Source organism: Talpa europaea, assembly GCF_964194135.1.
Source record: "Talpa europaea genome assembly, chromosome: 4".
Classification (NCBI taxonomy): domain Eukaryota; kingdom Metazoa; phylum Chordata; class Mammalia; order Eulipotyphla; family Talpidae; genus Talpa; species Talpa europaea.
Window position 1 is genome coordinate 28,910,310 of NC_140070.1, and position 19,351 is coordinate 28,929,660.

Here is a 19,351-nt window from a genome sequence, read left to right on the forward strand (position 1 = left end):
CAAGCATTAATTCTGGGTTTGGGGTTTTAAAACATTTCAAAAAGATACTTTGTTATGGAATATCAATACATTTAAGTATATAGAAAAGATAGAATATGTATAATTCTGCATTTAGACACGAGATACTGAGATTATCATTAAAGTTATAATATTATAAAATATGCATTAATAATCTGATTGAAAGCAATGTGTAAAGGTAACCATTCAAATGAAATGTGCTATTTTAAATGTTCTCTTAAAACACATACTGCATAAAAAATGTTTCCTTACCGCATTTAGGAGGGAATTCACTCTAAATTATATAAGGGTTATGGGAACAGCGCGTCTCTAGCTTTAAAATGGTTATTTGGCAACCAAACAAATGTGACATTAGATTATGGAGCTGGAATAAATCCATGTTTCTTCTCTGATTTTTAAATAGAAGGAAGTTATATAAAAAGATGTTATAACATCACAGTGATTTTTTTTATTTAACCGGAATGAATCAAAATCACTTTGTATAACTAGAAGTAGAGAAATTATTTTTATTAATACATAAATATTATAGTGCATGTATATGCAGTGTTTCTTTCTAGTTTCTACCTTTTTTAACTTCTGTTTGAGAACAGCTACCAACAAATTCTCAAAGTGAATGTCAAGTAGACAATTTGCTACCTATATCTTTAAGGGCTGCATCTTACTAGGCTGCAGGCAATTTTCAGATTCAAGTATGAATAATAGAGCATAAACCAGCAAAAATCTGCTTCTCGGGCCTCCCCGGTGGCACAGCGGTTGAGCGATGGGTTGCGAAGCTGCCCTTCAGCCTCTGCAGCGCAGGTTCGATCCCCAGCTGCTCCCTGGCCAACGGAGGAGGGTTCCACATGGCGCACAGACCTCTCCTGCCGCCCGCTGCTCCCCTCAGCAGTGTACTTTGGTCCTTCTGCCTGCTCTGCTCCCTGCTCTGGCTCAGGTGAATTCTCTCACCCTCCCGCGCTTCTGACTGTACCCAGTGCTTGTATAAGTAAATAAATAAATAAACAAACAAACAAACAAATAAATAAACAATAAATGATGTAGCACAAATTTAAAAAAAAATCTGCTTCTCAAATGTAATAACATATATTAACAAAATAAAATCTGTTCTTTTCTAAAGGATTTAAACACATAGAAATTCAAGGTCTTAAAAGCAGCCTAATAGTTATCATCCAATATTTACACTCTCTCTTTCGAGAATTCTAGAAGGTCAGAATTAGAATATCAAATGAATAAATCTGGGTGCATCAATACCTGCTAACATCACAAAAAGATAAACAGTCACTACGAAAGTATCTGTAATACCACCGCTGATGGAGTCCTGCCAAAAGGGTAAAAAAAAAAACCAAAAAACTAAATCTAATGAAGTTTCACAGAGAGACACAAACCAGAGACAATGAGTAGAGGAACCTATGTCATAGAGAAGAGGAGTACTCTACTCTTAGAAAGCACTCTTTCCCGAAGCAAACTGTAGTGGGGGAGGTTACTACTCGCCACTCCTTACTGAAAATCCAATCATCCTTCTTCCTGTCTTGGTTCTTCTCTCTGCCTGTCTGACTGACTTTACCCCAATCTTTCAGCAGATTTCTCTTCTTTCATCCATCCTATAAATATTTGATGCCTTCTCATTCCACACAATCCCCAGGCAAAAGCATCCACTCCTCTGGTTCAACTAACATCCATGTGCTGATGACTCCTAAACCTACACCTCCAAATCTTTCTCATGAGTTTCTGGTCCACTAATCAACCATTATCACATATCTCTTCACAAAGATTCCAAATCCAACAAGCCTAAAAGTAAGCTCAGTTTATTCCCTTCCAAATCTGCTAATATTAGAACGACTATCTATGCAGTTACTTAAATCAGAAATTTCAGACAGCCTAGACTTTCTTTTATTCTTCACCACAACTAACCAAACACAATTCAAGAAGACATACACTTTTAACGGTAAACTACTCGCAATATAGAGGTGAATAAATACTTCAGTGGCATTAGAAAACTATTAAATATAGCAAAAAATGTAAGTTACTAAGTGGTAGATATAATACATAAAGACTAATCAGGTTTTGGAAATGATGAAATCATTTTTATTACCTTTCCCAGTTGTAGAGATCAATATTAATTTGGATTGCTTGATAAACAAGGCCAGCCTGAAGTAGTACTATTTCAGCCTCATGTATGTTGCCACTAAACATTAATATGTGGGCCATTTTAGATTCTTTAGATGGAAGATCTTTTATAGAATTGATGTACCGAACTTTATCAATCTAAAAAAAAGAGAAGAAATATAGCTGCTAGTAACAGAAATATAACAAATTATGGTTAAGAAACACACCACACACACAGATACACATAATTAAACATTATTTACTTCACCAATTGCTGCATAGGCTATTTCTGCAGTAGTCATATCTCGATTAGCAACTGCCATAGCAGCTAGGCAAGCCCACATGGTCTGCTCCTAAAGTGAAACATGAGAACAATTATCTCAGCTACATTGCTGTACTGCCTTAAAATAAACAGTGATTTAAAAAAAAAAGAAATTATATTTTAACTAAAAAATAAAAATGACCGAGTAGGACACTTTAAAAAAATCTGATAATAAATTAAGATATTGAAATTCATATGGCTACTCTGTTAAGATTATTAATAACAGAGAACTTCATTTAAATAAGTTATTGAAACATTAATTCAAAAGGAAAGCTGTACATCTATGTCATTACAGCACTATTTAAAATAACTAAAATATGGAAACAACTTAAATGCCCCAAAACAGATAAATGGATCAAAAAGACGTGGTATATATACACAATGGAATATTACTCAGAAATCAAACAAGATAAACTCATGCCATTCACAGCAACATGAATGGAACTGGAAGGGATTATGCTCAGTTAAATAAGTCAGAAGGAAAAGGAAAAATATCAGATGGTTTCACTTATAGGAGGAACACAGGGAATCCACACAAGGGATCAGGAAAAAAAAAGACAAAACTAGCAGGCAAACTATAAATTCAGTAGGGTAGGAGGGGAAGAAAGAGGTAAAAATGGGAGGGAAGAGCACAAGAGACGATGGTGACGGTTCACGGTGTCTTGGATATAGTAATTTTATGGGGACAACACCTGAGACGAGAAATTAAACATTTTAAAATAATGAACAATGATGTAAAAATATGTAAATAAAAATGGAAGAAAATAGATAAAATCATCAAAAAATAAGGTTTTGGCACATATCAAAAAAACAAGCAACAATAAATGTTGGCAAGGATGTGGTGGGAATGCAAACTGGTCCAACCACTATGGAGAGCTGTCTGGAGGTTCCTCAGTCTACTAAAAATGGAGCAACTAAATGACCTGTCAATTCCACTCCTAGGGATCTACCCAAAGGACACAAAAACATTGATTCAAAAGAACACCTGTACCCCTATGTTTATTGCAGCACTATTTACAATAGGTAAAACCTGGAAACAACCCAAATGCCCAAAAATAGATGACTAGATCAAGAAGATGTGGCATATGTACACAATGGAATATTATTCAGCAATCAAAAAAGATAAACTCATGCCATTTGCAGCAATGTGGATGGAACTAGAAGGAATTATGCTCAGTGAAATAAGCCAGAAGGAATAAGAAAAATATCGGATGGTTTCACTTATAGCAGGAATATAGAGGAACCAAATAATACATCAGTGTAAAAAATATAATAACAGTACAAAACACAACAAAGCAAAAATGGACAATTATAAATCAGAGACATACTGCAGGGGAGGAGGAGGGAGAGGGATCAGAGAGAAGGAGGGAGGAGCACAGGGGACTGAGGTGATGGTACATGGGTGCATTGGTGAAGGAAACTCTATGGGGACTACACCTGGAGGGTGGGGGAAGCAAATATTGTTTAAAAATGAACAGTGATGTAAAAAAAATTAAAAAAATATATACATTGGATATTCAACAAAATAAGGTTTTGAAAATTTTCATTTTTATTTATCAAAGATTTATTTCTAAGCTTATAATTTTTTTCTTAAAGATTTTATTTTTTATTTATACAAGAGCTGGGGTACAGGCCAGAGGCACAGGAGTGTGAGAGGATTCACCATAGACAGAGTGGGAGCAGAACAGGCAGACAGACCGAAAGCACCACTGAGGGGAACAGCGGGTGAGACAGGAGAGGTCTGCCGTGCCATGTGGGTATCTCCCCAGCCAGTAGGGCTTGAACCTACACTGCAAAGGTTGCAGACAGCTTCACAGTGCTGCGCTCAACCCACTGTGCTACCAGGGAGGCCCTAAGCTAACAACTTTTAAGATAACTTAGTTATAAACCCTATCTTTTCGATGTGATGTCAAAGAATGTAACTTACAGGGAACCAGAGGAATGGTAAGGTATTGAGACAATGTCACAAACAACCATTGGAAGGAAAAAACATCTACAAGTTGTTTTCCCAAAGTGTATTCTAAGGGATGTTGACCAATGTAAAAAAGAGTTCAAACATGTTTGAAAAATACGGGATTCAACCAAGCTGGAAATGCTGACTGAAAGAAGTTTATTAACCTTAGCTGTACAAATAACTGAGGAACTTATAAAATATGCCCCTGTCTTATCCAGATCCAATAAATTAGAATCTCCGTGGCAGGTAGAACTTGGGAAACGTGACTTTAAAAAGCTCTACAGAAGATTTTTATCTATACTAGTATGGAAAAATTATCCATTTAAATTATACCTTCTTCAGAGAGTAAATCACATAGCAATATTTGTCCCCGGATCACACATCTTTACTTGTTAAGAAAAGACATAATTCCATCTGCAAGTTTTCCAGTCTTAACTATTATTTCTCACCTTGCACAAAGACACTGCGTAAACTACAACACAATATATACACCGCTATGGACCTGAAATGTAAAGCACCTTGACAAAGCGACAAAGTCTCACAGCGTCTTCCCATTTTGAACTGCTCACATACTCATGGAGAATAGCAGGGTATGGTGATATGCTGATGTGAACCAGTGAGCCATCAGATCTCCTGATAGTTACTTGATTTCCAACAAAACTCACAATATGAGGATTTTTACTAAATTCACTGTGGAATAAAGCAAAGTGCAGTTTATATTATGAACAAAATATTTCATAGTTTCCCAAGTTCTTTTGGAGAGTGACCCCTGATATGCAAATGAATTCTCCAACCTACAAAATGCACCCCCTAAAAAGTTAATACTGGGGAGAATGTATATATACACATAAACATCTGACTCTACATTGCTATGTAGACTTGGAGCAAAAACACAGTTTAAAAGTAGCAAAAAGTCATTAATATTTGGGAACTTTTCCCTAAAGTATTTGAAATGAACTTTTTTTCTAAATCTAAGGTATATCACACAAATAATTACATCATTTAGCATCAGCTTTTAAAAGCAGAAAAGTATAAACTTAAAAATTAAGCTGAATTTCAAGATTATTTTCTCATAAACAGATGTACACTTTATTTTTTTTCACATTTTATTTAAATTTTATTTTTTATATTCCCCATACAATTACAACCCCCTTATTTTGACCCCAAGCCCTCCTTTCCCCACCCCCCAGCCCCCATAGAGTGTCTCTGGTTCATAGTTGTTTGTTGATGTTGATATTTTCTTTCTTATAGTTATTCTTTTTCCTGGTCCCTTCTTTAAGTTTTCTAGATTCCTGCTATGAGTGAGACCATCCAGTATTTTTCTTTTTCTTTCTGGCTTATTTCACTGAGCATGATCCCTTCCAGTGCCATCCATGTTGCTGCAAATTGCATGTGTTTATCTTTTTTGAATGCTGAGTAATATTCCATGGTGTATATGTACCACATCTTCTTGATCCAGTCATCTATTTTTGGGCATTTGGGTTGTTTCCAAAGCTTAGCTATTGTAAACAGTGCTGCTATAAACATAGGGGTGCAGGTGCTCTTTGGAATTGATGTTTCTGTGTCCTTTGGGTAAATACCTAGGAGTGGAATTGCTGGATCATATGGAAGCTCTATGTTTAGTAGGTCAAGAAATCTCCACACAGCTCTCCATAGTGGTTGGACCAGTAGGCACTCCCACCAGCAGTGCAGGAGAGTTCCTTTTTCTCCACAACCCCACCAACATTTGTTGTTGCTAGTTTTTTTAATATGTGCCATTCTCACTGGTGTAAGATGGTATCTCATTTAGTTTTGATTTGCATTTCCCTGATTGCAAGTGATGTTGAACATTTTTTCATTTGCCTGTTGGCCATTTGCATTTCCTCTTCAGAGAAGTTTCTTTTTAGCTCTTCTGTCCATTTTTTGACTGGATTATTTTCTTTGTTTGTGTTGAGTCTCATCAGCTCTTTGTAGATTTTTGTGATCAGTCCTTTATCATTAGTGTTGTGTGCAAAAATGTTCTCCCAGTTGGTGGGGTTTCTCTTTGTTTTTGTTATTGTCTCTTTTGCTGTGCAGAAGCTCTTTAATTTGATGTAGTCCCAGCTGTTTATCTTTGCCTTCACTATCACTGTTTTGGGTGATGTGTCTGTAAAGATGTCTTTGATGTGCATATCACGTAGTATTTCGCCTATATTTCCTTCTATGTATTTTATGGTTTCAGGTCTTATGTCTAGTTCTTTAATCCATTTTGAGTTGATTTTTGTGTATGGTGTGAGGTAGTGGTCAAGCTTCATTCTTTTGCATGTAGCGACCCAGTTTTCCCAGCACCATTTATTGAACAAGCTTTCTTTGCTCCAATGCATATTCTTTTCTCCTTTGTCAAAGATTAGTTGACCATAAATCTGTGGGTTTATTTCTGGATTTTCTATTCGATTCTATTGGTCTGTATGTCTGTTCTTGTTCCAATACCATGCAGTTTTGATGATTATGGCTTTGTAGTATAGTCTGAAGTCTGGGAGTGTGATGCCTGCATTCCCTTCTTTTTTTTTTCAGGAGAGCTTTGGCTATTCGGGGTTTTTAGTGATTCCATATGAATTTCATCAATAATTGTTCTATTTCTTTGAAGAATGACATTGAAATTTTTATTGGAATAGCATTGAATCTGTATATTGCTTTTGGTAGGATGGCCATTTTAATAATGTTTATTCTTCCAATCCATGAGCAGGGGATGTCTTTCCATTTCTTTGTGTCTTCTTCTATTTCTTTTAACAATGTTTTATAGTTTTCTTTGTATAGGTCCTTTACCTCTTTTGTTAGATTTATTCCCAAGTATTTGATTTTTTTGTTTCAATAATAAAAGGGATGGTTTTTTTTTGATTTCTTCTTCTTCAGATTTATTGTTTGTGTATAGGAAGGCTACTGGCTTTTGCATGTTGATTTTGTATCCTGCCACTTTACTGAACTGATTGATGAGTTGAATTAGTTTTTCTGTGGAGTTTTTGGGGTTCTCTATGTATATTATCATATCATCTGCAAATAGTGATAGTTTGACTTCTTCTTTTCCTATTTGGATTCCTTGTATGTCTTTCTCTTGTCTTATTGCTCTGGCTAGGACTTCCAGTATTATATTGAAAAGCAGTGGTGACAGTGGACATCCCTGTCTTGTTCCAGATCTTAATGGAAATGCTTTCAGCTTTTCACCATTGAGAATGATACTGGCTGTTGGCTTGTCACATATGGCCTTTATGATGTTGAGGTATGTCCCTTGTTTCCCAAGAATTTCAAGGGCTTTTATCATGAATGGGTGTTGCACTTTGTCGAAAGCTTTCTCGGCATCTATTGATATTATCATATGGTTTTTATATTTCTTTTTGTTGATGTTTTGGATAATGTTGATTGATTTTCGGATGTTGAACCATCCTTATGTCCCTGGAATGAATCCTACTTGGTTGTGGTGAAGTATCTTATGGATACATTGCTGGATTCTGATACCTAAAATTTTATTGAGGATTTTTGCATCAGTGTTCACAGATGTACACTTTAAATGAAAAGACTAACTTCTAATTAGTTTAAATATATAAAATGACACTTCTGGTTTTGCTAAGGTTATGAACTTGAAAATTGAAAATGAACTCATATTTGAAAATTAAGCTAAGATTTGTAATTGAGAAGCATTCACAGTCCTATTTGTCAAGAGTAGGAGATGCCCTATTTCTTAAAAAATTTAGAAATATGAATTTTATTTGATTTTCCAATGCATACAAAATTAAACTTTTTAGTAACCTTATAAGTATTTTTTAATCTTAACATTAATTTAGAAATTCAATTGTAGAGACACAGACATTCCTGAAAGCCTTAAGATCAGTCACAATCTGGGATGGAGTAGACTATCACAAGGTTGGAGACATCACTGAAAAATATTGAGTGCCTATATTAAAATCACTAAATGACATTAAAAAAAAAAACCTGAGTTACCATTAAGTAACATTAACCTTGAAAATTATATTCATATAAGGAACAAATAATTCATATTATACAACAATCACAACTTGATGGCATCATTTAAATCTCAAGCTAGCATCAACTAAACAATGTATTTAAAGTGAGCAAGAAAGTGAAAGACTATCCTGCAGAGCATTGTTTTATTTACCACAATAAACAGAATTCCATGCAGTAAGATATTACCTTGCATCCCTCTCATATAGTGTTTTAGGCAAAATGTCTCTGTCCACATAAACCGTGTTGGGGTAATACCACACAGTAAATCGAGTATCCTGAAGTCCACAAAGGATATTGCATGTATCGCTCCATGCCAAGGTATGCACCATTGTTCCTTTGTTTTAAAAAGCATTAAAGTCCTATTAGTTCCACTATATTAAGTATTAAAAATATATCTTTGAAATCAGCTGACATACAAGAGCCCATCTAATTTCTGACAGGTATGATATTATTTTCTGACTATATAATGGTAAAAACATAAAAAGTTTGCATATGAACTTATAGAAATATTTGAATATTCTACCTTGAGCCATTATATTTTTAATATAATGCAAATCTTTCAATGCCAGTTTAGCTGTAGCAGCTGAAGAGTAACTATTAAAATGGAGTTAAATAACTAAGAGGAAATGTTATGAGACGAACTTACTATTGATACATTCAAGGAAGCAAGATATTGAATATATGATAGAAAGGATGAACTAAGAAAATTTAAAGTTATTACAATTTAAAATGTATTAAAATTATTTTACCAAGTTTGATAATTTGTTCTTCCTTCCCAAACCGTTTTACTGAGGTGATATAGAGATCTCTATTTTTATCAATAAAAGCAATTTTTCTATCATTGGTAAGTCCTTTTTGATCCAGTGCAATTTCCAAAATTTCATTCTGTAATTTAAAAAAAATGAAAACACTGGATTAGTTTTAGTGTTTGACATCAGATCACTTAAATTATTTAATTATAAGAACATTTTTTTATTTAAAGATCAAATCTCACTCTTCTGCTTATAGTGATAAAATGTCCCTATTAAATAATTTTATTTATTTATACAAGCACTGGGTACAGCCAGAAGCGCAGGGAAGGTGAGAGAATTCACCAGAGCCAGAGCGGGGAGCAGAACAGGCAGAAGGACCGAAGTACATGCTGAGGGGAGTAGCGGGTGGCAGGAGAGTTCTGCTCGCCATGTGGGACCCTCCTCCAGTGGCCTGAGAGCAGCCGGGGATCAAACCAGTGCTGCAGAGGCTGCAGGCAGCTTCGCAAGCCAGCGCTCAACCACTACGCCTATTAAATAATTTTAAACCCACTTTTGCTCTTGTACACACCAACTGTGTACACTTTTTTCCTATTCCTCCTGGGTCATTCTTTGTAGCAGGATATGAAAGCATTTTCATGTTTATTAGAACCTTCATCCCTGTCTCCACGCTACTTAATTTTTCTTTAAAAAGAGAGAGATTTGAGGGCCTCCTCGCTGGTGCAGAGGGTTGAGCACAGTGCTGTGAAGCTGTCCACAGCCTTTGCAGCATGGGTTCGATTCCTAGCTGGCCAGGGAGATGCCCACATGGTGCGCAGACCTCTCCTGTCTCGCCAGGTACTCCCCTCTGCAGTGCTTTTTATCTGTCTGCCTGTTCTGCTCCCCGCTCTGCCTCTGGTGAATCCTCTCACACTCCCGTGTCTCTGGCCTGTACCCCAGCTATTGTATAAATAAAAAATAAATCTTTAGGGCCTCCCCTGCTGGCACAGTGATTGAGGGCTGGGCTGCAAAACTGCCCGCAGCCTCTGCAGCGCTGGTTGGATCCCCAGCCGCTGGCGAGGGTCCCACATGGCGCGCAGACCTCTCCTGGTGCGCCCGCTGCTCCCCTCAGCAGTGTATTTCATCAGTCTGCCTGTTCTGTTCCCCACTCTGGCACTGGTGAATTCTCTCACCCTCCCGCACTTCTGACTGTACCCGGTGCTTGTATAAATAAATAAATAAATAAATCTTAAAATAAAATAAAATAAAATAAATCTTTAAAAAAAAGAGAGACTTAAATTCTTATTTTGGTTCCACTATTCATTTGGGTAAGTCTTGAGGTTTAGTTTCTTTGTGTATAAAACAAAGTACATTAATTTTTTTCTATTATTTTATAGAATGCTAAAATTTCTATATATATAAGATAAAGAGAGATAAATGTTCTATGAAATTGAGTGAGGTGTGATGAGGAAGTCACTGCCATTCTTACAATAATGAGGTTGGAATTTTTTGTACTTAGGAAAAGTGTTCTGGAAAAAGAAGTATCACATTAACAGAACCATTTACTAAACTTTATTAAATGACTCTCATTTCAATCCTACTAACAAAATAATAACTGTAATTTGAAAAACTGAGAAACTTACTTCCTCTTAATATACTTGGTCCTGCTGAAAAGAAAAAAAAATCTGCTTATATATTCTTGATTAAAAATGATTATAAGGACTGGTCCAAACACTATGGAGAGCTGTGTGGAGATTTCTTGACCTACTACACATAGAGCTTCCATATGATCCAGCAATTCCACTCCTAGGTATTTACCCAAAGGACACAGAAACATCAATTCCAAAGAGCACCTGCACCCCTATGTTTATAGCAGCACTGTTTACAATAGCTAAGCTTTGGAAACAACCCAAATGCCCAAAAATAGATGACTGGATCAAGAAGATGTGGTACATATACACCATGGAATATTACTCAGCATTCAAAAAAAGATAAACACATGCAATTTGCAGCAACATGGATGGCACTGGAAGGGATCATGCTCAGTGAAATAAGCCATAAAGAAAAAGAAAAATACCAGATGGCCTCACTCATAGCAGGAATCTAGAAAACTTAAAGAAGGGACCAGGAAAAAGAATAACTATAAGAAAGAAAATATCAACATCAACAAATAACTATGAACCAGAGACACTCTATGGGGGTTAGGAGGGTGGGGAAAGGAGGGCTTGGGGTCAAAATAAGGGGGTTGTAATTGTATGGGAATATAAAAATAAAATTTAAATTAAAAAAATAAATAAATAAAATGATTATAAGGGAGAAAGTGTAGGGAAACAGGCAACAAATTAGTTGTGAGAACATAAATTGATACAGTCACTTTGTAAGGTAACTTGACAATACTTAGTAAAATTACAAAAGCTCTTATCCTTCCACCCAGCAACAATACTTCCAAAATTTATACCACAGATACATTAACACATTGTGTAAGAAAATATCTTGGAAGTATTTTAACAGCAAAAGACTGGAAACACTTAAAGATGCCTCATTTGGGTACAGATTAAGTCAATTCTGATATATCCATAAAATATATACCATGGTGGGGGTGGAGAGGTTGGGGAGTCCTTATGTACTGATATGGAAGATCTCTAGAATGTATTGTGAGAAAAGCAAGGAGCAGAGTTATATGTTACATTTTTGTAGAAGAGGAAGAGAAGAACCTATCAGTTTTGTTTACATATGCACCAAAAATCTCCTAAAGAATATATAAGATTAAGAGCAGTGATACTTTTTGGAGGAAAGAAACAAAAGTGTTGAAGAACAGGCATAGGACAGAGACTTTTTCACTACATACTTTTTTTTATACTCTTTGCTTTCTGAACCATGGGAATGTAACATTCATTTTTTTTTTTTTAAGAAATTTTTTTTTAATCTTTTTTTTTTTTTGAAGATTTATTTATTTATTTTATACAAGCACTGGATACAGTCAGAAGCCCGCAGGAGGGTGAGAGAATTCACCAGCGCCAGAGCAGGGAGCAGAACAGGCAGAAGGACCGAAGTACACTGCTGAGGGGAGCAGGAGAGGTCTGCGTGCCATGTGGGACCCTCCTCTGGTGGCTGGGGAGCAGCTGGGGATCAAACCAGCGCTGCAGAGGCTGAAGGGCAGCTTAGCAACCCAGCGCTCAACCGCTGCGCCACCGGGGAGGACTTGTAACATTCAATTTTAAAATAATTCAAAAAGAAAACAAAATACAGAGTCACACTCGACTGGCAGCATTGAATAATAAAGTTAAAAGCATCTTTAGACCTTTACATATCACTTACTAGAAGGGTAACTCAATAAATTGTCCCCTTTTGTTTATTTGATGGCTAAAAATCAGAAGCCAACAGCCACAATTCAGAATCTTTTCATACATTATAGATTTATTCTCAGTTTAAATATAGTCCTAAAATGTAAAAAAAACACTGACACTGAGAAAACTGCAAAATATTTCTATATATATATAAATACATTTTTATTTACTGAGCGTTTCGGAAAGTTTCATCAACATTTTATTGAAAAGCAGTAAAGAGTATGGACAATAGACATGTAAGTCACACCCTTTAGCTAATTAATTTGCATATACATCTTTGTATTTTGGTGTTTACTAGTGCTTAGTCTTTAACTGTGACATTTCTAGGCAAAATGCTTTCATTAAGTGAAAACATTAATTTTTATATGAAATTAGGTAGGGACAGTTTACATTAGAAATAACTAATGTCCAATACCTTATGAGAAAGCAGTTTTCCATCACCTAATGGTTTTCCAGTTGATGCCTCAAAGAGGAAGATTACTTGATGGGAAAAAAAAAAAGAAAACATTAGTGTATTAGTACATTCAGTAGAATTAGCATAATTCTCATGAGAAATTTAATTCTCTGGACCTCTATCAGCACAGAATTATCAAAGGCTTAAAAAATATGGGGAGAGAAAAAAAAAGAAAAATATGCTTCAGATGTAAAGAACTACAAAAAATTTTAAAATGAGGTATATTCAGCTAGGAACATAAACTTTATTAAACCCATTTAAAATATATGGTGGTAAGAAAAGTATAGGCAATTCATAATAACCATTGGGATTTTCAAGTTCACTAAAGACAAAAATCTGACTGCCAAATTATTATTACTAGCAATTACTCAGTCATCTTAAATCTGTTTACCTAGATAATATTTTATTTTACTCTCTTTTCCTTTTTTTCAACCAGATAAATCTTTTATAAACAAATGTCCTCTCTCAGAGAAGGTCTAAGGCACGAAAGATAGAAGAGCTCTATTTAGGAAAACTGTGTTTCCTATGAATATGAGAAATCATGCTATCTGAAAATATTGGAAACTCAAAAGGTAGACAGTTTCCTAGCTCCTGAACTAGATCTTCCATGGCATACACTAACACAATTAAAGTCAGGGAAGGATTTTTTTTGGTAACATGTCACAGTAATGGGCAATGTTTTTAGCACTATATATTATCAGAGAAAAACAAGCATTTAATATGTTTCCACTGGAGTTTAAGGATAACTCACCTTATGTCACTGACTCCTCCTCTTCTTACCCACCTCTAAATTATAATGCTCAATCTTTGGGACTCTGTCTTTATCACTTCCTGGGTGATTTCAGTGTCATGGCTCCATCTGTACCCCCCCATAACTCCCAAATTTATATTTCTAGTCCTCAACTCTCTTCTGACCCCTAGACTTGGGGTCAGAAAATAAAATCCTATTTTATTCCCTCCCCACCACTGCTTGGATGTCTAAGCATTTAAACTTATCATGACCAAAACAGAACTCTTGGCTTGTGGAGCTCTCACTGCATCATAGCCACATGGCCAAATGCTCGCATGATCTGATTCCTGCTTCTCTCTCTCTCTGTCCTCCACTCTCACCACTTTCTGCCCAGTTCATGTTGACCTGGTCCCAGGGCCCTTTGGCAGTTCCTTTTATAGGCTGCTCATCCTACCACAGAACCCATGTACTTGCTTGTCATGTGGTCATTCTCCTGTCCCCCTCCATTCTCCTGTCCCCCTCCATTCTCCTGTCCCCCCTCCATTCTCCCATACCCCCTCCATTCTCTATTCCCTCATTCTACCTTATTTTCTTCACAGCTGACTATTACATATTTGCTTGTTTATTCATCTGTCCTGGTGACTATTACATCCTCAACTGTTAGAAAAGGACTAGGCATATATAAGTGTTAAGTTTAACTGTTGAGTATAATATTTGTTGGTAAAATGAATTTATGATATAGCAATGCATTCATAAAATGGTATCACTCTATTATGGAATTCCAAAACACCTGACATACTTATATTTACATATATTAATGTGGTCTAGAATTTCATGTGAAATTTAAAATTATACATAATATTCTTCTAATCATTAATTTAAAATAGCATTTAAGGGCCTCCCCTGGTGGCGCAGGCAGCTAAGTGCAGCACTGTGAAGCTGTCCGCAGCTTCTGCAGTGCCAGTTCAATCCTGGCCAGCCTGCGAGGGTCCCACATGGCAAGGCAGACCTTTCCTCTCTCGCCCACTGCTCCCCTCAGCAGTGTATTTCATCAGTCTGCCTGTTCTGTTCCCCGCTCTGTCTCTGGTGAATCCTCTCACCCTCCTGCACATCTGGCCTGTACCCCGGTTCTTGCATAAATAAATAAATAAATCTTTTAAAAAAATAGCATTTAAAACGAATATGTGGAAAATAAACAGTATAATGACGCACAATATTCACCATATTACCAAATGAAGAAAAAGGGAATATGTTATGAATAAACTTAGATTCATAAATTTAAAAATTAATGTGCATTTTCTCTCACAAACTTGATTTTGAACTCTACCAACAGTAACCAAATATATCAAGATACCCCCTTACCATATAGCTTTGATATTATGACAATATCTATTCGTTCCATTAATTGGATATAATGTGCCAACTATAGTTCTTCAATTAATTCATGCTTACAACAAATTAGGAAGCTCATAATTCTTTCAAACAGGGAAAGGAAAATTAATTCATAAAAAATTTTGCAGCGTTGGACCTCCCTGGTGGTACAAGGGGTTAAGTCTCAGCACTATGAAGCTACTTGCAGCCACTGCAGCAAGAGTTAGATCCCAGGCTAGGGAGCTAATCCACGTGGTGCTGCAGACCTCTCCTGTCTTATTCGCTGCTCCCCTCAGCAGTGTGTTTCAGTCAATCTGCCTGTTCTGCTCCCCAATCTGTGTCCGGTGAATCCTCTCACACCCCCCGCACCTCTGGCCTACACCCAGCTCTTGTAGCCATAAATAAATAAATCTTTAAAAAAAATTTTAGTGTAAAATTTCATGCAAATTTGACATAGAAAATTATAAAAAATGTACTTACTTTTTTCATCAGCTTTATCTTTTATTGCTATGGTATCATTACTCAGAGACACAGTTTGTGCATTCAAAATATCTGTTCTCATTCCAGGAAACTTCGGAGAAGAAATGAAACGCCCTTCATAAGAATATAAATAGATACCACTACCATCTACAAGAAGAAAATGTCTGAAAAATAAAGAGCAAAAATATATTTGCAAATGAGACTTCAATATATTCTCCCTTTTATTTAGAGAATAGCTTTTCCTCTAGAAAAACATAGCTTACAACTAAATAATAAAATATATACATATAAAGAATGAAATAAAAAAACAACCTAGCATTGCTTGTTTTGCTAATTGCTTTTTTTAATGGAAGTAGGAGAAGAAACATGAAAATGCCCATAATCATGATTCAATATAAAATTCTGACTCCTTTTACCTTATGCTTGTCATTCACTTTCTTTCCTAGAGAAGCATGTCTCTATAAAAAGGCAATAAGAAACTCTTACCATTTACAATTTGGTGACATTAGTGCCAGATGTTATTTATTGCCTAGATAATGCTAATATATATTTCACAATTAAAGGTTACATTAAAGATGAAGTTAAATGCTGATTAAAGTTCAAAAAGTATACATGACTCAAAAAACTAACCTCACGGTCAGCATTTATTAAAATAAGATGTTTTGACTTTAAAATAATATGATCATCAAATGCACTCATATATAAAACCACATTTTCATATCAGAAATTCACTTGTGTTACGACTCCACAAAAACAGAAAAACAATCCAGTCAAGAAATGGGCAGAAGAACTTAAAAGACATTTCTCCAAAGAGGAAATGCAAATGGCCAACAGGCATATGAAAAAATGTTCAACATCCCTTATAATCAGGGAAACGCAAATTAAAACCACATTGAGATACACCTTACACCAGTAAGAATGGCACATATCAAAAAAACAAGCAACAAATGTTGGCAAGGATGTGGTGAAAAAGGAACTCTCCTGCATTGCTGGTGGGAGTGCAAACTGGTCCAACCACTCTGGAGAGCTGTCTGGAGGTTCATCAATCTACTAAAAATGGAGCTACCATACGATCTGGCAATTCCACTACTAGGGATCTACCCAAAGGACACAAAAACATTGATTCAAAAGAACACCTGTACCCCTATGTTTATTGCAGCACTATTTACAATATGTAAAACCTGGAAACAACCCAAATGCCCAAAAATAGATGATTAGATCAAGAAGATGTGGCCATGTATACACAATGGAATATTATTCAACAATCAAAAAAGATAAACTCATGCCATTCGCAGCAACGTGGATGGAACTAGAAGGAATTATGCTCAGTGAAATAAGCCAGAAGGAAAAAGAAAAATATCGGATGGTTTCACTTACAGCAGGAATATAGAGGAACCAAATAAGACATCAGTGTAAAAAAATAGTAACAGTACAAAACACAACAAAGCAAAACTGGACAATTATAAATCAGAGACATCCTGCACAGGAGGAGGAGGGAGAAGGATGAGAGGGAGGGAGGGAGGAACACAAGGGACTGATGGTGCACGGGTGCATTGGTGAAGGAAACTCTATGGGGACTACACCTGAGGGGATATAGGGGGAAGCAAATATTGTTTAAAAATGAACAGTGATGTAAAAAATAAAAATAAATTAATTAAAAAAATAAAAATTAGGGCCTCCCCTGGTGGCGCAGCGGTTGAGTGCTGGGCTGCGAAGCTGCCCGCAGCCTCTGCAGCGTCAGTTCGATCCCTGGCCACTGGCGAGGGTCCCACATGGCGCAACAGACCTCTCCTGCTGCACACGCTGCTCCCCTCAGCAGTGTATTTCGTCAAGTCTGCCTGTTCTGTTCCCCACTCTGGCTCTGGTGAATTTTCTCACTCTCCTGCGCTTCTGACTGTACCCAGTGCTTGTATAAATAAATAAATAAATCTTTAAAAAAATAAAAAAAAAATAGAAAAAAAAGGAAATTCACTTGTGTTGACAGATATATTTTAAAGCAAAGGGTTCTGTTTTTTATTAAATCAAAATATAAATATTTTATGGGTTTTTTTTTCCTTTGAACATTTATAAACTTGAAAAAACAATCCAAACAGAAGAAATAGCAAAAACTCTCTTGCAATCCTATATCCACAGAGACAACTCATGGCAGACAAGGTATGGATATACTATAATTTAACTTAATTAATTCACTCCTGATGGACATTTCATTTCAAATTATCCATCCTTCAAAGATATGTCTAAAGTATATATGTATCTCTGTGTGTCTACCTTCATTATATTCTTAGTATAACTTCTGAATGGCAATTATTGAATGAAAGGGCATATACTTTTTAAATTTTTATATTAAACTAACCTTTGAAATGTCATATTGATTTACACTCACACAATTGCTACATTGGAGTGCCTGTTTCTTCAGTGCTAAACAATTTATTAGTTTTTAAAATCTATGCTGAATGTCTTAATATCCTTGATTCAGAATTACTTCTTGAATCAGGAATTGCTAGTTGTTCCTTCTTACTATGGAAACAAACACCAAAACTAGTGAAATGTCAGTATATAATAAGTACCATTATTCCTTAATAACACACATAGCTCATTTAACTGAAGGGTTTGGCACACACACATTAATGTATGAGAACATTATTTGCTAATTTTAAGAAGGTGACATATTATTTCGTCTCAGTATTAAAACTATTCTCTCTTCTAAACAAAACAAAACAGCTTTTAACCTCCTTCTAAGCAAATACCATGTTTCAAGGGACAAATATTTCTAAATGAACAAATAGGACCAGCAACAGGTAGTAAGTAAAATATCCTTTAAATACCTAATCATGTATGCAATTAACATATAGTCAATAAATACATTTATAAACAATGTGTAAAAACATTTATTGGAATGATTAATGTAAAAAGAATTTCAGAAGTACAATTTTTAGATAGCTTATATCTTACCCTTTAAGCAGCAACAGTGTCCTTTTGTTTTAAAAAGATGTGATATAAGTAAATAAATCATGTATCAATTTCAATATTAGATAATACAAAGTTTGTATAATATAAAATAACAATTATTTTCTTTATTATTCAAGGTCATCAATATGTTAACTATATACTTTTATAGCTATTTAACTGATAGTGAGTGGCTTTGATACTCATGCACATCTGTTGGTACCTCAGAATAATTATGCTCAACTACACACAGAGTTCTGCACTTCTACTTTTCGCTAAGATTCCTTGCCAGTCAGTCACTTTTCTTCCTGTCATTGTGCCAGCCTCTAACAGTCTACCAGCACCCTTCCTTTTCTGGTCTGCTATTTATAAAAGGTTGTGGGCTAGAAAACCTGATAACACAATCAAGAGCTGCTTAGGTGGTGAGTAAAGGGATGAGGAATAAAACACATGGTTTTGGTGCAAAGATTTTATGAGCAACTATTTTAGGTAACTGTTGCTTATACAGTCTCATACTTTATTCCAGGTTTTATTAGGTTGGCGCTTTGATAGATTGTTTCATGGAAAGTGTGGGTAATAGCTATTCCAATTTTTATTCTAGTTTATCAGTTGGGAGTTTTGTGGTCCTTTATACACTGAAGGTCACAGACTAGCAGTGGCTCAGAAAATCATTGAGCATAAACCAACATTTAACAGAATAAAAAAGCAGAATAGAACACAACAGATATGGTTTTTGACCATGATATCAAAACAATTTCATAGTAATTTGCTTATTTCACACTCATTCTCATATCATTGCTCTGATGTTTACTTGTAATACATTTATTCTCATCATCTTAAATTAGTACCTCTTAAAATTTCTCAAAAACTTGAATATAGTAAATACTTATAAATATACAATCTATATATAATATTTATTT

General features: G+C 35.5%; 1 protein-coding gene across 1 annotated transcript in view; it reads right to left on the bottom strand.

Annotated features, from left to right (window-relative positions):
• IFT80 (intraflagellar transport 80) overlaps positions 1-19,351 on the bottom strand; it is a gene marked incomplete at both ends in the record, with an annotated part of 87,442 nt that overhangs the window by 10,943 nt on the left and 57,148 nt on the right. Inside the window, 7 exons of the mRNA XM_084232583.1 lie at positions 2,108-2,280; positions 2,385-2,474; positions 4,916-5,087; positions 8,562-8,709; positions 9,125-9,260; positions 12,866-12,930; positions 15,486-15,649. Of these exons, the coding sequence (XP_084088709.1) occupies positions 2,108-2,280; positions 2,385-2,474; positions 4,916-5,087; positions 8,562-8,709; positions 9,125-9,260; positions 12,866-12,930; positions 15,486-15,649 (948 nt within the window). The remainder of the gene's footprint in view (positions 1-2,107; positions 2,281-2,384; positions 2,475-4,915; positions 5,088-8,561; positions 8,710-9,124; positions 9,261-12,865; positions 12,931-15,485; positions 15,650-19,351) is intronic.